Source organism: Taudactylus pleione, unplaced genomic scaffold, assembly GCF_031769625.1.
Source record: "Taudactylus pleione unplaced genomic scaffold, aTauple2 ptg000040l, whole genome shotgun sequence".
Lineage (NCBI taxonomy): Eukaryota > Metazoa > Chordata > Amphibia > Anura > Myobatrachidae > Taudactylus > Taudactylus pleione.
In genome coordinates this window covers 4,487,741-4,505,543 of record NW_028284442.1, presented here as the reverse complement: position 1 = coordinate 4,505,543, position 17,803 = coordinate 4,487,741, and the positions used below count along the sequence as shown (strand labels likewise).

At 39.1% G+C, this 17,803-nt stretch overlaps 1 protein-coding gene across 1 annotated transcript in view; it reads right to left on the bottom strand.

Annotated features, from left to right (window-relative positions):
* The window catches only part of LOC148538322 (dynein axonemal heavy chain 3-like), a 1,025,530-nt gene that overhangs the window by 455,966 nt on the left and 551,761 nt on the right, over positions 1-17,803 (bottom strand). The window contains exon 29 of the mRNA XM_088455384.1: positions 14,203-14,422. Coding sequence (XP_088311510.1) covers positions 14,203-14,422 — 220 coding nt within the window. The remainder of the gene's footprint in view (positions 1-14,202; positions 14,423-17,803) is intronic.

Genomic DNA, 17,803 nt, shown 5'->3' with positions numbered 1-17,803 from the left:
AACAATAAGTATAATCTGATTGGTTGCAGGGGTATAGGGAGGGCAGTTCAGGCATAGCGCGAGCTCCAGGTGCTATAAAGTTCATAGGGTGCTAGATTAACTCTGACTCAGGCCGACCTCAGACCTGAGTCTTTCCTGAAGGAATGGGATTACAATACATCCACGGACAGGACACAATCATGCCTGTCATATCCCAGCAGCAGCCGGAGCAGAGATATGGACTCTGTGGGGTTTCAAAGGAAGCTTGCTGTCTACTGCAGCAGCAACACCAGGTAGTGCTCCTATTCCCCAAACTCAGTGCATCTCCTCTCTCCCCAGCACAGTGGCCACCCTGACCTCACTGACCTCCCCATGCCAGTGTCTCCCCCTTTGCCAGCCCAGTGTCCCCCACCATTTCAGACCCTCCCTAACAAGCCCACTGCCTGTGCCCCCCACCTAGAACCCCCCTGCCAGCCCAATAACAGTGCCACCCCCATTCAGCCCAGCCTAGATTGTGAGCTCTTCTACAGTTTATACTGTTCTGTGTCAGGAGATGGTGTTGGGGTGTGTTTGTATATCAGGAAAACTGAACTGCACATTTCTAGAAGACACACAGGTAGAATCACTGATAGGATTAGAAGAAAAGCCTGGGTAAGACACCAATTCTACAGGAACCATATTACTGATACAAATTTTACCAAATTAGCAAATAGATTTTATTAATATAAAATAGTTTTATCAGGGAAGCTCACATTTTGTCCTGCCCCAAAACATATGTTACTATGTATTATCACTGTTTATCAGGTGATGATATTTCCTTTATTCCTACACAAACAGGCAGCTTCCGAACCATGTGAGCTCCTAGATGAATAGTGTATACTGACCCAAGACACTGCCTGTTCAGGAAGGATCAATCTCATTAGAGGGTCCCCTTTGCAAAGAAATCATATATGTAAGAAAAGACTCATTCACATGCGCGCAGCTTCTGTGCACTGATGAGAGGGACTGCGGGCATGCCCCCAGAGTGACGAAAACAGGGGGAAATGGCTCATAGGCATGTCATTTCATGTGATGCCACGTACCCTTTACCGGGTGCATGCAAAGGTTCCATTCTCCACTACAACAAAACATGCACAGTGCACAACATAGCGCAGCTCTACCTGACATGCTCCTCTATCGGGTTAATATATTGTATGTGTGTAAATCTGGTTCTGATACTAGCCAGTGCCTCTGATTGTATAAATTGTTAGTGAAGGGACCGATTTAAAGATATCATCTTGTTATGGTAGATGAGCATCCACAGTTTGATCAGTACTGTATGTGCACCAAGAATTTCATGTTTATTCTAGTAGTGAGATTATACAGTATAAATTACTGTACAGTTTAGCACATTAAGCAAATTAGAGTGTACGGACCAATCCTCCTGGTAATTATATAACATATATATACGAGGGCTGATTGAAAAGTGATAACATTGCCTCTGTTTTTCTGTCCCATAGGTAGACGTGGCAACACTATGCTGGTTATTGTGAAGCTCATACATAGATGTGTCTGAACCTGCAACATAGATGTGTCTGAACCTGCGGTTGGACTGTCATAGTCTTCTTTGTTTGGTCACAGCAAGTGGAAGATCTTCGTACATTTCATCCTGGCGGATGAGGAAGACGTGTCTGAGATTACGTCAGAGATGTGTGATTGAATTTTGTGTTAAACATGGAAAAAGCGGAAATGAAACTCATGAAATGTTACGGCAAGCATATGGTGAAGAAACAATTAGCCGTGCTTCAGTATTTCAGGGGGGTGGAAACACTTCAAAGAGGGTGATACACGAGTGACTGACTAAGTGCGTTCTGGGAGACCATCCACAATAGAGATGTTGCAAAATGACAGAAGGTTAACTTTAAGTGAACTTTCTGCTTCACTTGGCATCTCATTTGAATTGGTTCAGCATATTATGACAAAAGAACTGAAAATGCATCGCGAGTGTGCCAGGTGGGTACCTAGAAATCTCGCAGATGAGCATATGCAACGATGAGTTGAATCGTGCAAGAACACCATTCGATTGTTGGAGAGGATACCCGATTTCCTGACATTGATTGTGACATGTGACAAATCGTGGATTCATCATTATGATCCGGAATCCAAACAACAGTCCAGTGTATGGAAACACGCAAATTCGCCTCTGCCCAGGAAACTCTGTGTGATTCCTTTGGTGTGTAAAGTCATGATTTTGCTGTTCTTTGATGCACACAGTATGATCCTACAGCACTGGTTTCTCCGTGGACAGACAATTAATGGTGACTACTATGCAAATGTCTTGAAAACCCATTTGCGTGAGGAAGAAAAGACTACATTTCTTGAATCAATAGTGTTTTTTGCTCCAAGACAATGCCCGACCACATGTTGCTGCTGTTGCATTGGCAACACTAACTGAAATTAATGGGACAGCAATGGAACACCCTCCATATAGCCCGAACTTAGTGACTATGATTTATGGGCATTCCCAACCCTGAAAAAACATCTGCGTGGCAAGAAGTTCTCAACAGATGATGAAGTGAAATATGCCACAGCTGCAACACTAATAGTGACGTCTCAAAACATACTACGGCACGTCTTTGAATCATTGTTGAAACGCTGCAAAAAATGTATTGAATGTGAATGACACTACTTTGAAAAAGAAAAATGTTCAGATCCTGTGGAGTCATCTGATTTTGAATAAAAAATCAGGCTAATTACTTTTCAATCAGCCCTTGTAATATTATTACAATAAAATTACCATTTGGTATTGCTGAAAAACTAACACACACAAACTTTGGGGTGTTCCGAGTTGAATTGAGTCCCTGCTCGGACCACCTTTGGGGTTCAGAGTAGAACTGAGTCTCAACTTGGGTCAGCTGTAAGTTCGGAACTCAAAATTAAAAACCGTAACTCGGGTTTTTGATTGCATGTAAACAAGTGCGAATTATATGATTTTAGCTGTTTGTTTATCAATTTTAAAGGAATCCAAAACCAAAACACTTGAGGGTGGTTTTGCCAAAACCAAAACACGTGGGTCTGCGCACTTCTCTAATATATTTACAGTATACTGTAGTACGCAATTTAATTGCTTTCCATAAAACTTAAAGGAAATGTTTTTGTTCTTTAATTGATAATTTACAGCACCCAACAATATGTATTGCCAACTGTTTTTTATTATTATTTTAGAAATTTAATTTTATATAAACAGACTGCATTTGTATTTGTGAGGACAAAAGTTTGTTGCCAAATTCTAACTTTTACTGTTAAGGTGCCCATCCACTAGTCAATTCAGTTGAGCGATTGAACGATAACGATCGTTCAATTGTTCATAAATCATTTGCAAATCATTTGCAAAAATTTCGAAAACTACCAGCGATGCGTACTCCCGCTGGTCATTTAGACATCTATCATCGTGCAAACATCTTTGCTGGTCAACCTGACGATAACGTCAGGTTCAGCATGTTTGCAGATGATTTGATTGTGCCTACACTGAACGACTGCTTGTTCAGTGTAGGCACATCACAGACTGATAAACGACTGCACGATTACAATGTCATAATCGTGCAGTCGTTTTCATGTCTGCTAGTGGATGGGCAGCATTAGAGCTGCTGCTGTTATATTACATTGCCCCCCATTCCCTTGTCTTGATAATTTGTAACTTTACACTATACTGCAAACAATAGGAATGTAGCTTTTCAAATCAATAAACCATAGAGAACAGAGTTAACTTTACATTCTATTCTTGCAACAGTGATCATAGAACAGTATTTTAAATGTAAAATAATTAAAAGAAAACATTTCAAAAGCTATTTACTGTTAAACTAATATCACAAGACAGTAGTTTGAATATCTCCACTTAATCTCCAGTCATGTTGCACCATTCAGCTTTTACAGACTGGGTAGAGTCTGTCCCCTTAAATATACTTTGCTCATCATCCATGAATTGACTTCCTTAAGAGATTTTGTCAGTTATGTCGCTATTTTCTACATTCTATGCAATAACAACAATACAAGCCTTGTTAAAGCCAATCACTCTCTAGTTATACATGGGCAGTACTTAACCTCTGTCATTTGTAAGTCTTCATTAGCTTCAGCAGTGTTGAAGTCTAGCAACATATATCAAAGTGTGTCAAGTCTTTTCCTGGCAAACAATTATAGCCTCTGTTGTGCTGAATCCAGTTGCTCATATATTTTTAGATAAAAACTCTTAAGATGATAAAATATGTGTAGGAAATGCATATACAGAGATTCCTTTGGAATAAAAAATATACAGTAATGTAATAGTTATGAAAGCAACAAAACTGCTCTACAGATTCATTTGCCAAAACTTACATTTTGATCTGTACACTGTTTTCACACTCTCATATCACATAAATTACATTGAAATAAGTAAAGACTTAAAACTAATCCTCAGTGGGAGAAAATATATACATATATAAATATTCATATAAGCACATGTGAAAGGCCTGGACTTTCCACTACAGCAACCCTGACCTTTAGATTGGATAACTAGCATTATTGCTTACCATTATATGTGCTTCTGTTTGCATGTATCTTTTAATACCTTATTTCCATTATCAATTGTGCATTATTGGCCTGATTTATGGTAGTCCCAATATGTTCCCTGAAAGTCCATGCTCAGAATTATAGCCTAAGATTTATACAGTACTTTGGGTTGCACATACGCAAACTACGGTATGTACAGTAAGTATGCAGCCACATACTAGATAATACCTTGATGTAACCGCAATAAGATGTGGCAGTCAATACCATCAACTTTGTGATGATGATTGCCAGTTAATAAAAAAGATTAGCAAAATAAATACATGTAAAAAGTCCCTATACCCCTAAAAGAGATACCTTTAGCAGTTCCTACAGAATGGGCTAATTGAAGTCAGTGGACAAATGGCATGGACTTTCCCTGCAGAAATGGCAACTAGGAGCAGGCATACTGTATTATTGGTAATGCTGCCTCGTTAATAGCAGGCCAGGGTTGGCATACAAAAAAAGGTGGAACACCATGCTGTAAGCTTTCCTTTTATAGTGTGACTAGCCAAGCTTTGCATACAGTATATGTGCTAAACAGAGCTGTATCAGGGGATACAGGAATAAGTTGCAGATATTGGATTAGCCAGATAAGGAAGAGGAAAGGAGGCATGTTGCCAGGGCCTCCATCTCAAGAGGGCCTTCTCTGTCCAGGGGATACTGTGTCCCACCTCCATCACTTTGTACCTTTCCCCAACCCTAGCCCCACTTGCACTTCCCCTCTTCTCCAAATCTCCTTTTTCCATGCTTACTTCATTAACTCATTGTCAGCGCACATTCCTGCCATGGTTTCCACTTTACATCATAGCCCAATCCAGACTCCATTTTCCTCTATATGATATTCTTTCCTTTTGTGTCAGCTTGCCCTGCGCATGTGTACCTCAGCTCTCCATGCACATATGAGCCTCTATTCCCCTTGTCCATGTGTGTCTTTGCCCCCTGTGCATGTGTGTCTTTGCCCCACTGCCCTTCCTGCCATGTGTGTCTCTGAATACCCACCTTATGTGTGCCTCCCCCCACCCATGTTTTTTCTGTGCCTTTACCCACCCTTTTGTGTACATCTACTTATCTCACCATATGTGCCTTAGCCACCCCCTTTGGTGTGTACCTTCTTACATTTTTTTCTATGTCTGTTGCTCTCCATTTACAGATGTCCTTTATCCCATCTGTCCCACTATCCAACCAGTCCACCATCCTCCTTCTCCCATTTTCCCCCACCACTCACTTTCCTCTTGTGCTACACCGTCTCTCCCCACATCTTCCAATTCTTCCTGCCTAAAAGTGAAAGAATGGGCCACAAATGTATTCAATTCCACATAATGGAACCTAAGGATGACAGGTAAGAACAATTTTTTTTATTATTTCAAAGGATTACCGCCGGTGCTTACAATACTGTTGCTGCCCACAATAAGACTGCTATTTTATGGGCAAACTTATTTAACAAGCATAATGGCAGTAATTGGAATTTGTACCACAGCAATCACTCAAAAGCATTTTTTTAAAGATGCTTTGTTCTTTAATAGATTTTTGAAATACTCTAATTTTATTTTTAGATTTTTCACCTATTTGTTTATTTTAGATTTCTTATTTTTTATAAATGCACATAAGACAAGGGGTCCTAAGGTCTAAATCTATATGTATATATTGGATGTTCAAATAAATATATTTTAACACACACATATATATATATATATATATATATATATATATATATAAATACCACAATGACCACATGTACATTGCTTAGGAGACCAGTCCAGAGGCACATCGTGGACAAATTAATTGCACCCATAATTTCTAAATGTCTAAAGTTACTGTACATGTAGCTTACTGTTCACTGATTAGTAATGCACTCCTTAAAGTGTTACTACATGTATATCAATTCAATAGTGCAGACATACTGTATATGAAAATGAAATTAAGTCCATGTATCTTTTACTATTATTATTGTCATATTATTATTATTATTATTATTATTATTATTATTATAAATCAATGAAATCATCGTTTCCCCCTTGCCTTTGCATTACAATAATGCTTATAATAATTATTGCTTGTGCCCGTTTAAACTAAGTTTATATAAAAAAGGAGGCTGTATTTATTTTACGTATGGTACACATGTGATATATAAAAGTAGGATTAATAAACCATACAAATATCAAAGAACTCTGAGATGACTTCAAATGGCCTTTCATTTTGAAAAATGTACATCATTCTTCATAATACACAAGTTTTCATTTGAAACTGTTTAAATTACATTTTGCACTTCTCAATTTTAATTCATTGTGTTAGTCATTACTATTACCATTTTGTTAACTTAACTCCTGAAACCATTATTATTTTTATTGTTTTTATGTACCTGTAGTGGCACTTGGGGGACTCTGCAGACTGTAAAATAAATTCATTCATAAGATTTGGAAGGGAAGTTTATGAAATGTCGATTTTGACAAAATCTCCTATTTTGCTGTAATTTAAATGGTAATTTGCAATTCAGCTAATCTACTAAAGGCACATCTCCACATTTTAAACATCCCATATCACAGGCATTGTTAATTTTTTAATTTAAAAGTGTAGAGCAAGGAAATCTATACAACAATAATTTGCTAATCCACGATAGAATCTCCAAAAACAATATTACAGGTATCAGATAGTAACCCATTGAAATGTGTTACCAATTGAAACTGTCAGAAGAGAAAAGGGTAACTCTTAGTTAAAGATGAGCGATTTGGTTTTGCTGAAAACCGAACACACCTGGACTTTGAGGTTCCGTATTGGAACGAGTCCAAGTTCAGATCACTTTGAGGTTTAGAGTAGAACTGAGTCTGAACTTGGGTCTTCCTGTCAAGTTCAAAATTTGGATCTAAAATCTGGATATCATGCATTTAAGTCCCTCCCTAATGATTTCAGGTGCTGTGAGGTGGTCAAAATTAACAGGAAATGACTAGAAATTAATGTTTTTTATAATTTAATAGTACTATAGGAACAAAAACAGGTAAAAGTTACATTATTTGACTGCATACCAAATTAAAAAGTTAAAGTGATCTTGAGAAGGTGGAAATCCACCACTAACAGAGTCCCAAGTTGTCACAGGTGTTCCCATTCCAAGGCCCCAAAGTTTATCCAAACCTAGAGGAGTAGTAGTCCATTCTCTTACACCCAGCACATTTTGCTCTTATGATCTTTATCAATGTGTAGCTTGGTGGTTCATTAGTAATACAATTTATACTCCCTTCTTCCAATGGGAATCTATTTTCTAGGGGCAATGACTTCCTTTATAAAAAAAACTTTCTTAACAAGAAAAATCCATTCCAAAGACTAAGTTCACATAATATAATACATGCGATTATATACAACAAAATAATTTCATCATAATTCTCAGAAAGCACATTTTAAATCCTCTAAACCCATCATGCGTTTCAAGCCTCATCTTCAGGAAGAAGTAGAACTACTGTGTAATCTCCAATTGCATGGGACCCATGTTTGTGTGCAAACCTCTTTCTGGTCTTGGTTGAATGCACCACTTTAGTGTTCACTCTAGGTGCAGGGTTCTGATCAGTGAGGAGGGCAAACTTTAATTTTGAAGGGCAATATTTAGACATGATGTATGGCTACAGCTACAGTAGCTGTAGCCATATATCATGTCTAAAATTTTGCCCTTCAAAATTAAAATATGCCCTCCTCACTGATCAGCACCTAGAGTGAACACTACCACTCTGTACCAGGTGAGTCTTAATCCATGTGGCTGTCCTTTTCCTTGGCCGGCAGAACACCTCACATCTTCCTGCAGAACCAGAAGTGACCTGCCTTGTGGGACCAGAAACTTCGTAATTTGCTGCTTTCCAGTTTATAAGCATTTTTACAAAACTATGCATTTCATTCTGGAATACAAAACAGGATAGACCCATCCAAATAAACATATACCTTAGGGAAACCGGATATAATCTAAGACTCAGGGAAAAGTATTAAGGACAATATAGTAAAAGGGCTTCTTTTTCAAATGACTATAAAAACTTTTCAATAGCTAAAACATTTTTGATGCCAGTTAGCTTACTAATAGATCCCGGGGGACAATTATGACACTTTGAAATGATTGGACAGGGAGTGATTTAATAGACCTTTTTGATGTTTCTGAAATGTTCCTCCATCTTTCCTTCAACATCCTAGATGTTCTACTGATATATAACAGTCTGCATTAACATTCTATCAAGTACTGTAGATGCCATTTTTAGTATTGCATGTGATGAACTCCCTTATTTTATATTTTTTTGTAGTCAAGGAGGATATGAATTTTTCTGTTTCACTTGGTCAGAAAAAAATTCTAAACCAGCATGTCGTCACTTCAAAACTATCAGTTAAAGCCACCAGCACTGATCATCAGTGGTTTTGACAACCTCCTAATGTTAGTATAACCCTAAATGTACATTGATCCCCCTTTATGTCTGCTTTTTGGATCAGGAAAAAATAATCAATACAACTGATATATTGATTTCGTCTATAAATTTAACATCACTGCAATATGTTGCCAAAATATCAATACATTTAATAAATTTACAGTCAATGTCTATAATGAACCTAATTCCCTCTCCTTCTCTCTAAACACTAGACTACATCAGCACATACCTGCTTCCAGGAGCTCTTTCGCATGCTTCCCTATGCACTCTGCAATACTCCTGGCATTTCTTCTTTGCACTACTCTGGAAATCTATACTCTTTTATACTTAACCCCTGTAATATGCTCTCTAACTTAACCCTAATTATATACACTATTTAACTCGCAAATCAACCATTTTTTTATCACTTTCCTGCAATTTATATTATTTATATTATTATATTTAACTCTAACTTGCATGTAAACATACTGGAACCCTGCTGATATCCCCTGGTTACAATTGTCCCCCTATAATTTCCATAGTATGGGGATGTGGAAATTATGTAATTCATCAAGTTCTGAAAAAGCATTTTTTGCAGAACTTGACAGTGATACTGTATGCCATCCTGAGATGGTGTACAGCATCTGATACAGCAGTGGGATCGGAAAAGATCCCTCCCATCTATGTCCTCTTACCTTCATGCAGCTGCCTCCCAGCTCCCTGAGCTCTCCTCCTGTGAGCCGGGAGCAAGGGAGATGGCACAGTAGCGGTGGCACGGGACCTTTATGGTAGGGCTGCATGGCCTGAGTGGAAGTCACAGACTCAGAGGTGGTGGGGGGTAAGGTGACATGCAGAGAAGGGTTGGCCGGGGTGGGGCTGCGAGGAGGAGAGCAGGCAAGGGGGGAGGGGGGCTGCACTCCTCCATTTTCTCTCCTGCATGCGCAAAAGGAGCAGCTTTTCGAAAGTGATAATTAAGTATAGGAGGCATGATGAATGCTTTCAATACTAGGACTGAAGTCGCAGTGAGTTCAATCCTTAATTATCACAGGGGAAATCTTTATCTTGATGAATAGGGTCCTTAATGCTTTCCCTCTTACAACTCTCTCTCTCTCTCTCTCTCTCTCTCCTGGCTGTCCATGTATTCTCTCCACCATTGTTCCTCCATTACTATTCTCTCACTTTCTCGGGTTGATATTACCAAAACCTTCTAAAAAGTTTAAGTAGAGGTATTTCCCCATATCCACCAATCACATTGCAGCATAGAATATACTAGATAAATGATAACTACAATCTGATTGGTTGCTATGGGAAAAAAAACTACACTTTTCCTTTTTAGAAGGTTTAATATATATCTCCCATGGTCTCTTAACACATGCTGTATCTTACACATGCTGTCTCTTACTCATACACGTTTTTCCATGTTCTCTCATAATCTCTCTAACTCACTCACATTAATGCCGCTGCCGCCATCATCATCCTCCATATTTTGTACCATAATTTTAATTTCAAGGCCACACACAAAACTTCCCCAAATATCAAGCAAAGTGTGAGCAAGAATTTCAAACTTTCTCAAACAGACAGCAGATCTATGTATAAGGCGTGATGCTGACGGATATTAATAGTCACGAAGGATTCCTTTATCATATAAAAGGACAAGACTAGGCAGAATGCTTTACACAGGTCAAACATCTCTTCTTATAAATGACAGTATGGGGTGCACTCTTCTTTATAATCTACAGATCTTCCTAATGAGCACGCTTATAATAATAAATCAGAACTTTAGCATTGTAAGTTACGTCAGCACTCCATAGTTATACCATACAGTACTTGCCTACCCACCCGATTCAGAAGGGAGCCTACCGAAAGTCGGGTGCCGCTACCGACCCCACAGAAAGGTGGCCGTCGACCCTTCCGGCCCCCTCAGCGGTAACAAGAGAAACCCCTGCAGTGGGGGGGGGTTCTGTGACTTGATTCGCTCTGAATCGCATCATTTTGGCCCCGTCCTCTGCTTCACAATGCCGATAAGCTTGGCATTGTGTAGCGGGGGCAGGGTCAAAATGACGCAATCTCGTGGCCACGCTCCCCGCTCCACCCACAAATGCCAGCTAAACTGTCCGGCACTGCACCCTTATTCCGGCCACGCCCCCCACTATGCCGATGTGGTTGCCCCCTCCCGAAAGGGGCAGCCAGAATGTCGGCAACCCTGAATTATACCTATATTGTTGACAACAGTTTCCACATATATTTACTTGTAATTTTACAGTAACGGTATCACCTGCAATCTCTCTCTATTGCTCTCTATTATATGTGTATACACATACACAAATATTGATTTTATGTACAGTGTGTGTCTACACTATAATACTTCTATGTATGGCTGCACATTTGCATTGTACTGTACATGGTCAGAGCTAAGTGTCCTCTGGGAACTGACAGACAAGGACATTGTTGAGAAGTGCCAAAATAGTATGATTAAAACACGTTTGCTGTTGAGAGCTCTTCAGATAGCAAAAATGTGGCAATGCATTCATTACAGTGTAGAGGTTATTATCATTTACTTAACTCAATTATTTAAAAATAATGAATTATAATTTTCCAACTGTCTTGAAGTATTTTATGTGCCTACTCCTCCATTATGTGTACTTAACAATTTAATTTACTAGTGGCAACATCCACAATCAATAAAAAAATTAAAAAAAACAGCACTGGACTGCTTTTCTTGATTAAAAGATTAATTACAGATAGCAATGCAATATTTAGTTTTGCTTAGAAAGTCTTAATGGGCATTTTGTGTAAAATACATAATACATATAATGGACATCACTCAAAATTACTCATTTGTGGATAGGTGTTTGATGGAAAATAGACAAATCTGGTGTACGAGAGATACAGTAGTTGGTTGATCAGCGTTAATCAAAAATCCTTTGTCCACCCAGTAACATTGGGGATAATGGCCCTGATTCAGAGCCCACCTCCATTAATATGGAGCGTCCTCCTGGACGCTCGTATAGCTGTGGGTCACCACCCACAGCATATACGAGCGTGCAAAATCACTCCCACTGACATCACTAGTGATGTCAGTGGGGCCGGCTTCAGACGGTAGGTGTTCCCTTGGGAACGCCTCCGTCTGGCAGACACGCCCCCGGCACGCCCACCAAAGGGGGCGTGCTGTCAGTCACCATCGACAGCACGCCCCCTTTGATGAGACACTCCGAGCGAAGGAAAGTCCTTCACTCGTCAGGTCTCGCGCATGTGCACGACGGAGCTCCCTCCATCGTGCGCATGCGCAGTGGGGAACATCGATCCACTTGCGAGCGTACTGCCACTTGCGAGTGGGTCTGAATGACCCCCTATGTACTAAGCCTTCGAGAGATATAAAGTGGATTGAGATAAAGTACCAACAAATCAGCCCCTAACAGTCATTTTATAGCCTGTGGGGTCTATGTACTAAGCCTTGGAAAGAGATAAAGTGGACGGAGATAAAGTACCAACCAATCAGCTCCTGTCACTTTACAGGCTGTTTGAAATGTGACAGTTAGGAGCTGATGGTACTTTATCTCCGTCCACTTTATATCTCTCCAAGGCTTAGTACATAGACCTCTGTGTTTGAAAAGTGACAGGAGCTGATTAGTTGGTACTTTGGGGTCTATTTACTAAGCAATGGAGAGAGATAAAGTACCAACCAATCAGTTTTTGGTCATTTTACAGGCTGTGTTTTAAAAATGACAGTTAGGAGCTGATTGGTTGGTACTTTATCACTCTCCAAGGCTTAGTGATTAGACCCCTTTATCTCCATTCACTTTATCTCTTTCCAAGGCTTAGTACAGAGACCCAATTGTTTTGTTGTCCGTAGAGCCACAAATTTGCAGCTTCCACTCATAGAAATAGTATTTGTTATGAAAGTTATCTTATCATACTTTATTGCCTCAATACATATTTCTACTATGTTAATTTATATTAACAAGAATTTCTAAAGCATTAGATGTTTATATAATGGCGTCACAAGGAGGGTGCGGGCCACACCCGGGTGTCACCTGCCGAGGGGTGACACCAAAGTGCTGACTCCTCAGTGACAGGAGTCGGGTGCTGCATTGTAGCATTACGTGCAGCACTCGGCTCCTGAAGCAGGGCTCTATTTACTAAGCCTTGGATGGAAATAAAGTCGATGGAGAAAAGGTACCAACCAACCAGTTCCTAACTGTCATTTTTCAAACACAGCATGTGACATGGCAGTTAGGAGCTGATTGGCTGGTACTTTATTTCCGTCAACTTTATCTACATCCAAGGCCCCACAGTGAGGGAGCTGGCACTTTGAAACAGACTTGTCCCCGAGGGAAGCCAGCATCTCCCGTAGCCCCGGAGTGACTTATATGGGAGTTGGGGCCTCAAGGCCACACCCTACCCATGAAGCCACTATGCCGGACCAGCAAGGCCACACCCTCTTTTTGCCGACACGCGGCTTTGCCATGCACACAACTACCCTCCGTGCACCTGGTGTCACCTCATGGAGGGAAGCCACTGATTTTTTATATAGCTATATAGATTACACAAAAAGCTTTAAATGATGCATGGAGGCCTTGAATTAAAGTATATTGCTTGCATATTTTAAACTTGTAAAAATACTGTATAGATTTCAAATGTTAAGGCAGCTGGGAACAATTACATGCTTTGTACATTTCAATACCTGCCAACTGTTTCTAATATTCCAGATAATATAATATACTTTACTATTGTTAAAGTTATTAGCTTTACAATATATTTTCTTACACATTAAAACATAAAAAGCATAGACCAAAATGAAACCTAAACAATGACTACAGTAACAAACCATACATACTGTACCACAATATTTATTAGGACTTCCTGAAATTAAATTGATAATCACAATTTTATAGTCTGGACAAGTATTGGCCAACCAGACAAACCTCAAGGGCCCATGAGAAAACATTTGTGAACATGAAATTGCTACTATTTTTGAATTTGTGTCACCCATAAATACAAATATATTTCATGTTTATCTACATAGAAAAAGTGAGATTCTTATAACATCTCATTGTGGGCTCTATGTACTAAGCCTTGGCGAGAGACAAAGTGGAGAGAGTAAAGTACCAACCAATTAGCTCCTGTCATTTTTTAAACAGCCTGTAACATGACAGTTACGAGCTGATTGGTTGGTACTTTATCTCTCTCCATGGCTTAGTACATCTCCCCTGTGACACCTACCTGTACCACATAAAATAAATGAAAGCAACCAAACATAAAAACAAACAAACAATATGCTCTTACGTACTCTGGAGTATCGTTTCAAAGATGTATCAAAGCCGTAGTTGAAATGCCAGTCAACGACTGGTTGAAATATAGTCTTCATAGTTTCATCATTAAAAGCATCTATTGAGAAAATATTGAAATGGCGAAGAAAGCGAGGGGTAACCGCATTCCGTCCACCACCAGGGGGAGCCATAGCTAGAACAATAGATGTGTCTTTGATTTTGATCATGCTTGTGTCTTTCCTGCAGAAATAGAGGTATAAAATAAGTCAATTAGCTATAGGTGCTCCTCTATTTACATTGCAAATGCATATTATAAAGACGTATTGCTAAATACTTTATAAGTCCTAATATTTTCTAGAAGGCCAAGCTTTTAGGTGTTGAAAAGATGAGCAGGGGATTAGATCTCATATGCTGTCAGATAGAGATGATGGACTGCCACCAGCTGTGGAGAATAGGTTATATGCTAAATTAAATACAATATTTTTTTCCATGTGCTAGCTGAAGTAAATTGTGGTGATGGACATTTCCTGGAAGAGCATATAGAAGCACACAACAAAGACAGTTTTGTTTTCTTTTTCCCCCTGCAAATACCTCCTTCCAACATCATCTTGGAGTGACCTGAATTGTCTGACAATAGCAAAAAATGGAACACACAATGAATTTGAATGATATAGCATTTCATATACTGAGCCTGCTGTAGTTTTTATGTTTCTCTCACACAGCAGGGGGTCATGCAAGCCTGAACAGCTACAGAAAATTGTGAAATATAAAATATATGTGCATTCTTAAGTACAGCCAGGATGTTCGCTCCCAAAATCATTTTATTATAGAAAATCTATATTCTGCCTGTGCCATCACAATATCATTACGCCACTATAGCGAAAGCACAATTCTACTCTTTTTATAGTTTATATATATTGATTAAGCAGAAGCAAATACATTAATCCTCTTTAACAGCAACTTTCAGGTATTGATGTAATGTGTATCTGTGATTGTATCCATGCAATAACAATTTAGAGTGTCTGGGAAGTTTAATAATGTAATAATGCTATTTGTTGTGAGTATAGCAGTTTCTGTTGGTACACTGCTTAGAATGTTTAGAGATCAGAAATTACAAATACAATAGCTACAGTAGTACATTTTCAGTAGAGCAGGCCGTTGGTATTGGTTTTTGTTCTTTGGACATACTGTCTTCTTGTAAGAAGGGAGATGCCAGACATGCCAAAGAATTTTTTAAAGAAACCATCAAGTTTAAACACTGTTGATTGGTTGTGGGTGTAGATGCCCGCCTCAGTGGAGTGACATACAGGGTAGACACAGGTGCAGTGTAAAGGGGCGGAGCTGGAAATAACCCGGGTCCAACGTGCAGTACGAAAGGGATCTGAGTTTCTGTGACATGGCTTGAAACCATGTACATTGACCTAGTTCAGACCTGCAAATGTGGTCTGAAAGTGGTATTAGGATGCAGTGACAAGTTTCCAAATGTAGTAAACTATTAAAAGATAGTTATAATGTTAGGGAAAAATTAAGGTTATTTCAAGAACCACTTGGTTCCATTTCACATCTTCCTCATGTATGGACACTAGCATAGTTATATCCAAAAACCATAAATCAGATTATTTCTCTCAACATTATTTTCACTTAACTGACAAATTTATTTGACCAAATTGCTCTAAAAAATATTTTTAAAAACAAATTAAAATATTTTATTGAAAAAGAATATGCCTCGTGGGTGTATCACACAACCCATGTCCAGGTCCACATTGTAAAATTCCCTCCCATCCCCCAATGTCAATAGACTTTCCCAGTGGCCTGCTTTCTTTTATTGAATATTTTATATCATCTGCCAGGGCCAAAGGACCTTAACATTACACCCCTACCCCACATATCCAAGTGTCAAAAGTCGCATTCTCACTAAAGCCCATGAGGCATTACCCCTCTCCTGCACCCACATGCAAAGCACAATGAAGCATGTTTCCTAAGGGACCAGTGATCAATATTTGAAGAGATCAGCGTTAGTAATCAGAGGGGAACTGAAGTTCTCCATCACAGCTTTAGAAGTGGCTCATACACTCCAGAATGCCATTTGTATGGCATGCTGGGCTGTGATTTCTGCAGTGATGTTTGTGGTCATGGACTATTACATCACTGCCTGGAAGCTAGGGAGCCAAAGGAATTTAATGGATTTCCTTTTTAAGAGCCAGCGGATGGATTTGGATGGCATGGTCACAAGGGATGTGACTATCACTAAAGCCCAGCTACCTGCGTTCCTATGCGACTGTGCCAGTTAAATGGTGGCAACCTAATCCTAACCCTCCCCGCGGGGCCTAACACTAACCCTAAACCTAACTATAACCCTAAGCCTAATACCATCGGGAATCCTGACATCGGGATTCTAGAGACAGTATTCTGATGACCTGCGGGATCCTGAGTGCCAAGATGTTGACTACATCCCTTTTTTCATGTACAGTTTATCTGCAGAAATGAATTATGATGTGTTAAACAGAAAGCTGTTAGCTATTAAAAGGGCTTTTGAAGGATAGAGATGCAGGTTGGAGGGTGCCAAGTATAACATTACAGTCTACACAGACCACAAGAATATTTTGTATATTGAACCTGCTAAAAGGCTGAACCTAAGGTAAGCTTGCTTTGCTTTATTCTCTGCATTTAATTTTACAGTCACCCATAGATTAGAATCTAAAAGCTAAATTTTAGTGTTTCTTACAGTAACAGCCTAATCATCTCATGTACATTGTTCCTGTCAATTAAATCATGGTAGGGCTTAATAGAGATATTTCTGTGGAGTTACAGGTACTGAAGTTCAACAAAGGAACCTATCAGAACATCATAAGGCCATTGTTCTTAGTAGGTCAAGGCTAGCTAGTCTTATATAAAGATTTTATAGCAAGGGCATATAGTCACATGTAGTTACAATGTCGTAGTTGCATTTTTGCCCACATGTAAATATGTAAACAAAAACAAAAAAATACAGACAAGGCAATATGGTATGATATGTTTAAATACATCTAATAGTCCCTTAAGGTGTTACATTTACAGGAAGTGCACTTAAATAGGCATGTATAGATTATCTCAGATTGAGATGTCCTGTGCTTTAATCATTTGGAAGAGATGTTCTCTGAGATTCATATGGATGTGATATTTACCCAGAAAAAGGCCATAGAGTAAAACCTTAATATTTATCAAATATAAAAGGATAAAACATACAGTATATGAAATGGCCCTCTGACAAAAATGGCGTGAACAGAACTGTCAAAAATATTCAATATAATTTGTATGCAATAAAATTTAGAGGAAAATTAGCCTCCTACTATACTGAGACTATGGAGCCTGCGGGATATTAGGTATTGTAGTTGATTAAACCCCGGCACACCACTGGATCAGGTTCAAGTCCATAAGTCACAATGGATGGTTATTAATGGAAGTACTCCCCTCCTGCTAATGCTTTTCAACCCTTGGGTCTTTGTCAAGGCAATGAGAGTATGAGGGGGCTCAGTCTTTTAATAACCAGACTGCCCAATCACGTGTTTGTTAAGTATTTGTATGTTTATATTTATATTTTTGTGGCCATAGATGAGAAATTCTCAAATATTCATTCCATCT